This window comes from Mytilus californianus, unplaced genomic scaffold, assembly GCF_021869535.1.
Source record: "Mytilus californianus isolate M0D057914Y unplaced genomic scaffold, xbMytCali1.0.p SCAF_6, whole genome shotgun sequence".
Taxonomy (NCBI): Eukaryota; Metazoa; Mollusca; class Bivalvia; order Mytilida; family Mytilidae; genus Mytilus; species Mytilus californianus.
In genome coordinates this window covers 92,286,797-92,296,935 of record NW_026262712.1, presented here as the reverse complement: position 1 = coordinate 92,296,935, position 10,139 = coordinate 92,286,797, and the positions used below count along the sequence as shown (strand labels likewise).

At 32.3% G+C, this 10,139-nt stretch overlaps 1 protein-coding gene across 1 annotated transcript in view; it reads left to right on the top strand.

The window, feature by feature from the left end:
• The first annotated feature begins 3,961 nt into the window (after positions 1 to 3,961).
• LOC127706942 (glycogen [starch] synthase-like) overlaps positions 3,962 to 10,139 on the top strand; it is a 28,470-nt gene continuing 22,292 nt past the window's right edge. Inside the window, exon 1 of the mRNA XM_052211657.1 lies at positions 3,962 to 4,189. Coding sequence (XP_052067617.1) covers positions 4,042 to 4,189 — 148 coding nt within the window. The 5' untranslated portion in view covers positions 3,962 to 4,041. The remainder of the gene's footprint in view (positions 4,190 to 10,139) is intronic.

Below are 10,139 nucleotides of genomic sequence, written 5' to 3'. Positions count from 1 at the left end.
TAATACTAACAATGACCACTGCCCTTTCCTCGATCTTGATATCTATATCATTAACGGAAAGCTTAATATTAAAATATATGATAAAAGAGATGATTTTTCATTTCCTTTCGTTAATTATCCATTTTTAGATGGTGACGTTCCCTTGTCACCATCTTACGGTGTTTATATATCTCAACTTGTACGATTCGCTCGTGTATGTAACAATGTTTTAGATTTTAACGAGAGAAATTTATGTATTACTGAAAAATTATTACACCAGGGTTTTCGATATCACAAACTAGTCAAAAAATTTACTAAATTTTATCATCGGTATAAGGACATCATTCGTAAATATAGCTCAACATGCAGACTTCTTATACGTTCAGGTATTTCACATCCAATTTTTTATGGAAATATTCTTTATAAAGCACAAAAATGTCAGTATTCACCTCTGAAGCTAACAAAACCTTTAAATAGACTTATTAAGAAGGGATATAGTTACGATACTTTTGTCAGGTCATTAAAGATTGCATATTTTGGCGTTAATATTGATTCACTTATAGGGTCTTTGCATCGGCACTAAACACATTTATTTAAAAACCAGTTGTTGGCATGACACGGGTTATGTTCTTCTCATATATGTTATGATGGTATGATACTAAACCCCTAACGGGAAGGATTGTGCCTGATATTCATATGATGAAGACATAATCTTTCAATCAGTTTAATTGAAGTCTGGAGCTGGCATGTCAGTTAACTGCTAGTAGTCTGTTGTTATTTATGTATTATTGTCATTTTGTTTATTTTCTTTGGTTACATCTTCTGACATCAGACTCGGACTTCTCTTGAACTGAATTTTAATGTGCGTATTGTTATGCGTTTACTTTTCTACATTGGCTAGATGTATAGAGGGAGGGTTGAGATCTCATAAACATGTTTAACCCCGCCGCATTTTTGCGCCTGTCCCAAGTCAGGAGCCTCTAGCCTTTGTTAGTCTTGTATTATTTTTAATTTTAGTTTCTTGTGTACAATTTGGAGTTTAGTATGGCGTTCATTATCACTGAACTAGTATATATATTTGTTTAGGGGCCAGCTGAAGGACGCCTCCGGGTGCGGGAATTTCTCGTTGCATTGAAGACCTGTTGGTGACCTTCTGCTGTTGTCTGTTCTATGGTCGGGTTGTTGTCTCTTTGACACATTCCCCATTTCCATTCTCAATTTTATACATGTATGCCTACATTTTGTTGCTGTCCCAAATCAGTAATGTCGCAGGAGGTGGTCACTATCTCGCCATATTTTATGAAAACGTGGTGTTCGTCAAAGCTATTTCTACGTTTTGTAACTATTTTGATATCAGTTTCGACTCCGAGCTATGAAGACCTTATCATACGGCGTTGACTCTTATCTGATGAAAACTGTCTGGATGCTTTTTTTTTGTAACATACATGTATAGGTGAACGATTGTTGTCTTATTGTCTTTATATTCCATAAATTTCATTGCAAAATATTCATATAGAAATAAGAAGATATGACATGATTGCCAATGAGGTAATTATCAACCAGAGGCCAAATGACGTAGATGTTAGCAACTGCGTTAGATAAAGTTATTTTCTACCAAAAAAATAAACTTTCTTTTCTGTATTATAGAATACAAAATAGAAAAGGGGAATGTGTCAAAAAGACAACAACCCGACCAAAGAGCAGAAAACAACCAAAGGTCACCTATGCAGCGAGAACGGAGGCGTGCTTCAGTTAGCCTCTAAACAATTATGTATACTAGTTCAGAGAAATGGAAGCCATAGTAAACTCCGAAACATACAAAGTGAACCAAAATTGAAATAACGAAGGCTAGAGTTCCCGACTTGGGGCAGGCACAAAAATGTGGCAGAGTTAAACATGCTTTGCGGTATCTCAACCCTCCCCTTATATATCTAACCAATGTGGAATAAATAAACACAATGCAAAACGCACAGTAAAACTCAGTTTAAAAGAAGTCCGAGTCCGACGTTAGAATAGGTAACAGAAGAAACTAAGCAAAATGACAATGATAAACATAAATTGACAAAGGACTACTAACAGTATAGCTGACAAGCCATCTCCAAACTTCCAAACAACAGTCATATTCAACAGAATACCAACTATAACGAAAAATAAATATAGTTATCGCAGACCATTAATCTTTCTCTTCTTATTGAAGGGGGGGGGGGGTCATTCTCGGGACAAACCATTTGTTCAACATTAATAACAAAACCCATTTATTCAATGCATGAGATACTGAAACAGAAAAAAAAAAACATTTAAACAAGCATTGTTGTTTTTATTATTGTTTTTAACTAATAAGAAACTTTCTTCCTCCTTATGAAACAAATTAACTTATTTAAAACGCCCTTTTTCACAAACACAATGTGAATGATTGTGGCCTTAAAATGATATGTTTCTTCTTTACATTTTCTAGTTTTTTAAACAAAAATTCACAAAGGGTTCCGCGGAACCCGGTGGTCACCTGTGATTGCTGCTGTCAGTGTAGAAGTGTAAATTTTATAGTGAAAAAAACAATTCCATTTATCAGTAAAATTTAGAACAAGTCGTGAGATCATGAAAACAATATATCAGTATATTAATGTCTAAAAGGGAGAATTAACCTGGAAAAGAAGTGGATAATTTGGAATAAAACAAGCTGATAGGATGGTTGGCAAATTGAATGTTTCTTACTGTGAAAAATAATCGGCACCCGATCTGATTGTAGGAAATAATATACAAATACAAATAATCTGATTCAAATATTGTCAATGAATGATTATGTTCTGCTTTATTTGACCGGTTTTGTGTGTGTTTTAATAGCAGTATAAGTAATCTGATTTGTATACTTGTATACTTATTTAAGAGACTTACATCTATTAAATGTTCTATATTACTTTTGTCCAGATTTTTCATTCGTCTTAACTGGGACATTATACAAAGCTATACGATCCGCAGCTATTAAAGTCATCGGTTTTGTTCAGTTATATTTGGATAATTGGCTTTTCGTACGCGTATTATATATGTTCGAGCTGAAACAATAAACTCCCGGTCGTATACAATATACACTACAATACAATACCTTGTGATTCTAACAAAGGTTAACACTGATAAATTCAACGTATGGTATCTAAAACAAAAATTCCATTTAAGTTATTTTTATGAAATCAGTCCAGGCGCGGATCCTGCCATTTTGAAAAGGGGTTTCAATTCCCAGAACACATGAAACGTTCACATAATAAAAAAAAAGGAAAAAAAGGAAATTAGATATCGAAAAAAAATTTCGTATGCACTAATGAAGTCATCGTCAGATATATCACAAACCCATCAGTCCGTATTTTTTCCCACTTTTTTTTAATTGATATTGTCACAATAAAATACAAAAAAAAATGATAGTTGAAATAAATGACAACTGAGATGAATAAATGAATCGTTTACCCAGTCTGATCAGTATATTTACCAAGGGATTTCCAAGTCTTTTCTAATATAATTTAGTCACGAGACTTTCCGGCTTACAAATCATTGGAATGACGTACTGCATTTATTTCAATCGAAATCTATAGTAACTTCTTTAAATTTTCATACTTTGAATATTTTACAAAGGCTTAATTCCCTCCAAACTAGTCAAATCGATAATTTTTTTTATAAAAGCCAAAGCATCAGAGCTCCCTCGAATGTCAATAATAATGATAATAATATTTATTCAGGTAAAACTTTACTTAGAAACTTAGCTAAATACAACCTTAGCTCATTCAATATTAAAGACTAAATACCTAACATATTATTTGTTAATGTATAATATTTCCGGATATGTATTAGTGGCTTAATTGAGCGTCTTTCATTAATCATTATAGTGTTTATTGAATTTTGTGCTCAACTAAGATTAATATATCTAGAACATATCCGGATCTTTAGGTTATCGCCGAAGTCTGTACAACATTTATATTATAACCTTGACCTGTTAGATGCTGCTGGTTTCTTGTTCCGTTTTCCCGTAGATTCTACACTAGTGGTGAAACAGTTGGACACTTTGACTTTTGCAGAATGGCACAAATGAAACGGAGAAATAGTTTTTATCGCTCTTTCAAAAATGTTGAACCTGATTTGGATGAGTTTGAAATGGACAGAGGAGAAACGGCAGCTACGCAGAATAAATGGGTTTTCGAAATTGCATGGGAAGTTGCAAATAAAGGTTCGTCTGTTCGTATCTTGCATGATCGCTGTCTGACCTACAAGTGTACAAGTGTATAATGCCAAATAATTTTAAATGATTTTGTTTTTTGCGCAAAAAACTAATTCGTATATTTATCTAAAACCATACACATATACCGCAATTTACAGACACGGTACAATCCATCAAATGAAATTAGATTAGGGAAAGGGGGTGGGGGGAGGGCTTTATAGTTTTATACTATTCCATATTTTTTTAAAGCATTGGAGAACAGGCAAAACACATTTGTGCTATGTAAATTTGAATAATGGAATGATTCCATTGGACATTTTGCAATAAATTATGGTATTAAACATGTTGGGGAAGATCCTCATAAATGGGTATTATACAGGAAATTAGGGATCAATTATATTAACACTTACAGTGATAAAAAAATGAATTTTGTATTTCATCATGATAGCTTAATGTCGCAAATAATCATATAAATGCAGAGTTCTTTTTTTCCCTGGTGGTCCTTGAAGAAAAATCTACTGATCCTCACTAATATACATGTATCTATTGCAAAATACCAAAATTGTGGTGGTCCTTAAATTGCAAAGGAGAAGGTTCACAAAGGGCCAATATTGGCCCTATGATTTTAATTTAGGCCAAAATACTACAAATATCACGTACATGTACAATGTAGAAATAGTATTACTATTCATGCAAAAAACTTCCTTTTGGCACCTCTTGAAATAAATTACTAAGTTATGACCCCTTATGTATGCATTATTTGTGTTGTAACCTCAGATTTGGTCCAATTTTTTATTAATTTATGACAGTTTTTGCCATAATTTACTTTGGCCGCCATCCTTTATCCAGAAGTTTACATTTGTATGTCTTAGGGATTCAGTATTAACCTTGGCACCTTTTGGTTACAGAATATTTTGGATCATACAGTGATACACATACATGTGAACCTCCCGACGGGAGTACAATAATCCCGTTTTCAGGGGTCTCCTCCCGACCTCCCGTTGAAGACAAAAAAATCCTGTGTATGAAATATTTCATGAATGAAAAATTTCAGCCCAACATATCTGGTGTAACTGACATACCTTAAGTTATATTTTACCTGTAAATCAATTAACATGCATAATTATATGGCTTCACTTGTCACCTTGGGTGTCAAACATACTGGTAATCAACGATTTTTACCTCAGGCTAACTGCCGTTTTGTAATAAAACTTTGTGTACAGTATTTACAATGAATGTTGGGTTACTTGGTTATAAGAAGATGTGGTATGAGTGCCAATGAGACAACTCTCCATCCAAGTCAAAATTTATAAAAGTAAACCATTATAGGTCACAGTACGGTCTTCAACACGGAGCCTTGGCTCACACCGAACAGAAAGCTATAAAGGGCCCCAAAAAATTACTAGTGTAAAACCATTCAAACGGGAAAACCAACGGCCTAATCTATATAAAAAACGAGAAACGAGAAACACTTATGAACCACATCAACAAACGACAACTAGTGAACATCAGATTCCTGACTTAGGACAGGTACTTCCCTTGATTTATCCTGTTTTAAGTTACTTTCCTTTAAATAATGTTAATTTTTAAAAGAATATAAATAAAATATAAATTGAACAAATAATCATAAAAGGATGATAATTAAATGATTTAAAATGTCTTAGGACAAATAAAAAAAAAATAATTTGAAAATTATTTGAGGGTTCTATACTTCCTTTCAAGGCTTAAATTGAAATTTATATAATAACTATGACCCATGATTACAGTTTGAATGTGTTACTTATCATGCATTAAATATCTACTTGCATAAAGATAAAAATAAAAGATCTACTTGCAGATAGATAAGCAAATGTTCTGATTGCAATGAATAATGGTAAAAAAATATGACCTAAAAAATTTAAAGAACATACTAAAAAAGAAGAATGTTAGATTGAACAAGTTGAAAGTTTAAAAAGATAGAGAAAATTTATAAGTACAAGGGTACTATAAACATAATACATTCGGATGGAAAGTTGAAGAAAACACACTTTAACAGACAATTTCTACAGCACACGGTTACATTTACGACAGAATTTATGTCGATTAAAAACCTCCTGATCTGAGTCCTAATCTCCTGACCAAAATTTCCCAAACTCCTGATCTTAGTTTCACAGTCCATCACATGTATGGATACACAATGTACACATGTAGGTTGTGGCCAATATTTTCCTTTTAGTTCTGAAAAATGCACATATCATTGTATTTTGACAATATATCCAAAATTTGCTGACTTTGAAACCTATAATGTTTTATTTTTTAATAGATATGTTTTACCTAGCATTTAGGCTTTTGAAATAGATCCATTCAAGAACCAAATTATAACCTTTATGATATTTTAAGATAAAGTTAAAATTCAAGGCCATATTTTGCCATTAGTGAACTTCCTTCTTTTGGTGGTCAAAACCTTCGGACCACTACTTTTTGAGAACTCTGATAAATGGCAAACAACTTCCCTTCAAGACCATAGTTCAAATGAACTGAATGCAAAGATAATGACCTTCAAAAATCCTACTTTTTCAAGGCTATAAACTTTTATCCAGTTGATATTGCAGTTCTGGTGTCTTTCGGCAAAATGTTGTCCTTAACCTGAATGTTTCAGCCATGACTGTCAGACAGCAAATATCTTGACATCCAAAGTTTTTTATTTTTATCACTGAAGAATATAATACCAATCAATGGGGATAATACCCATTTATCAAAATATTCCCCAACCTGTTAAAGGAGAGTTGGTGTAAAATACATGTAGGTCATGATATGATGTACAAAATGTACAATGTAAGTGTGAATTTGTTCCTTAGAAGAAGACCATAAAAATTAATAATTAATTGCTTACCTTGACTGTACATAACATGCATAAAGCATGTATGTACATTTTGTAGCAGAATGACGCAACTTATGATCTGATTATTTGCCTGTGGTTTAGGACTTAAGGAAAAACATCCAGAAATGCAGAAGAGACCTAACTCTGTCTGTTGGGCCATTCCTTGGCATGTCCAATTACAATTTTAGATCCTATAGCTATGTTTCCTTGTATAGCCAATAAACTTTTCTGTTCCTAATTGAAGGCATATATATACTGGGTACAACAATGTTATGACTGTATTCATATAAAACGTTCAGTAAAACCCTGATGTTAAATTCACCTGATGAAACAATTTAAGAAAATATTAACAATCATATCTGTAACAGTTAACTTACTCACTTAAATTATGTACTGAAAAATGAGAAAGACTAGCTATCCCTTATCTGTTTATAAACATGATAAATGAATATGCTGTTTTAGATTTTATAAGCCTGTCTAAGACGTGCACAGGACATTTACAATGTATAATATAATCTGTCCATTCATCAACACTTCTTACCATAACTCAAGTTTGAGTTAACCAATTTGAAAGTAATTTTAACAAAACTCTAGGATAGATTGAAGAAAACTCCCTTTCAATATTGAACATGTTGAATACTTTATCTCTTAGATTTAATGCATTTTTTCACATACTGCACACCATAAACTTCAGTATGCCTGGATTGATCAAAACCTTGGTTTAAATTATATTAATTTGATTATTTAAAAATTGAAAATGAGAGAACATATGGAGAAACATAATGGAGAAAACTTGGATTTTTTTTTAGCCTAATGTTTTACATAAAGAGAATGTATATTTTCTCAATTTTGTTCTTTCGTCAAATTCATTAATTGTACTTGGAAATTCCTGACAAGTCATTATGTCAATTCACAAAATATAGTTAACTCTTCATCATGTACATGACTGTATTATAAAATAAAAGTGTGTGCTCTTGAAAAAAAAAATGCTGAATGTCAGCTTTTTGTGAAAGGAGATACTTTTTTTTTATAAAGCACTCTGATCCAAGAGTTAATGCATGTACATTTGATTTTACCATTGCATACATTGGACTCCTAATAGAATAAGTTGTATTTTTCCTTAATTGTATTCAAATATGGTTGTAATTAGGGATGTCAATGAATACTCGAGTATCGTTCCATATTACTGAGTATCTAATACCAAAATGATACTCGATTAATCTATTTCCTGTTTGGATATTGTTTCTTTCTTTCCATGAAATTAGCTTTCTGGAAGACACCCCTCGGAGAATTAAAAGTAATCATAATTAAAAACGGTTTCTTATGTTTGCACAAAATTGTCAAATAAATGACATGCCGCCGAAATCTTCAGTTTTAAAATACTTAAAAAGAAGCATTGACATTAAATCTATAAAAAAAGTCAACTTTGTGAAGTTGAACTGAAGTTGTGTTTGGGAGCTACGAACATGTTGCACCATGCATATTAGAGCAAAGCATCACTCCAAAAAACAGCATAATGTTAAAATGGACAATCAGGCATCACATCAGCAACTTCTAATCTTATAATGCCTTAGTTAATGTGTTTTCTTTACAGTTATGTTTGATCTGGATTGAATTTGTAATTATTTATATTCAGAAGGTGTTTATTTGTTTATTGTTTAGATTATTGTTTTCTTGATTTTTGTCTCGCTTCGTCGCAGTATGCGAGACATAGGTATTACTATCCGGCGGCGGCGTAAACTACTTGTATAAAGCTTTAAATTTCAGAAGGTAGAAGACCTGGATGCTTCACACCTTGTATGCAGATACCTTATGTTACGAAGTTTCCGTCTGTCATATGCCCATTGTCCTTGGCCTCATTTTCATGGTTCAGTGACTGCTTGAAAAAGAATTACATTTTTTTTGTCATGTGAATTTCTCACTTATTATGAGTAATAGGATAACTATATTTGGCATATATGGGTTCCTTGCAACATGTCTGTCAAGCCAGTGTCATTTGACCTTGACCTCATTTCCATGGTTCATTGGTTAACATTAAGTTTTTGTGTTTTGGTCTGTTTTTCAATTACCATAAGCAATGGGTCAACTATATTTGGTGTATGGAATAATTGTAAGGTGTACATGTCTGTGTGACAGTTTTTATCTGTCCTTGACCTCATTGTCATGGGTCTTTAAAAATGTTATAAAGTTATGTGATACTTGTAGTAAAACCTTATCTTTAAGACTTTCAACATAAAATCAATGGTTAGTAAAACAGGCGAGACATTTCAGCATGTGCACTCTTGTTATATGTTATTTGTAGTAATTGAGTAATTGTACTTTGTATTAAGGTATATATTTCCTGGGACTATAATCTAGCCCCAGGTGATAATGTAGAGGGTCATAATGTCATTTAAACAACTACCCACAAAGCGAAAATGTGCTTTATTGTTTTCTAATTTTGTTGATATTTTCTGAGGGAGTACTTGAGTATTGCTTGATAAACTCAAAGAGTACTTGATTTGTAAATCTTCACAGAGTTGACATCCTAGTTGTACAGTTGTTGTAATAGATGTATTTACACTTGTATGCAAATTTGTCTGCCATTACTTAAAATCACACAAGTTCCCGTAAAATTTGATGCCACAATTTAAAAAATTTGACGTCATAATTAAAAAGTGATTGTTGCTTGATGTCAGAAGGTTATTTAGAGACAGATCTAAGGTCATTCGGAGACAAAATTCAGCTAAATACCAAAAGTGTAAATACATTTATAGATAAAGTTTATATTTAATTTTTTTGATTTTTGGTATCATTTTGTATGTGTGTGTAACTGTTTTGATTATGGGGTTCAATTTCCTGTTTTAGGTAATCAAGTAAATCGACTCTTAACAGAGCTCTAGCATGATCTTAAATTTGCTGCTAACTCAAAAGAAAGAACGTTACGTGTGTACATGTACATCATTTTCACAAATTATTTTTTTTAACATTGGTTTCAGGTACATCTATAACATTCATATTTGACAGCAAAGTAAATCTTGTCAGGTGGATAACACAATATAACTATACTATAGCTTTATCTTTTATTTACATGACCAAGATTTAAATACACATACATTT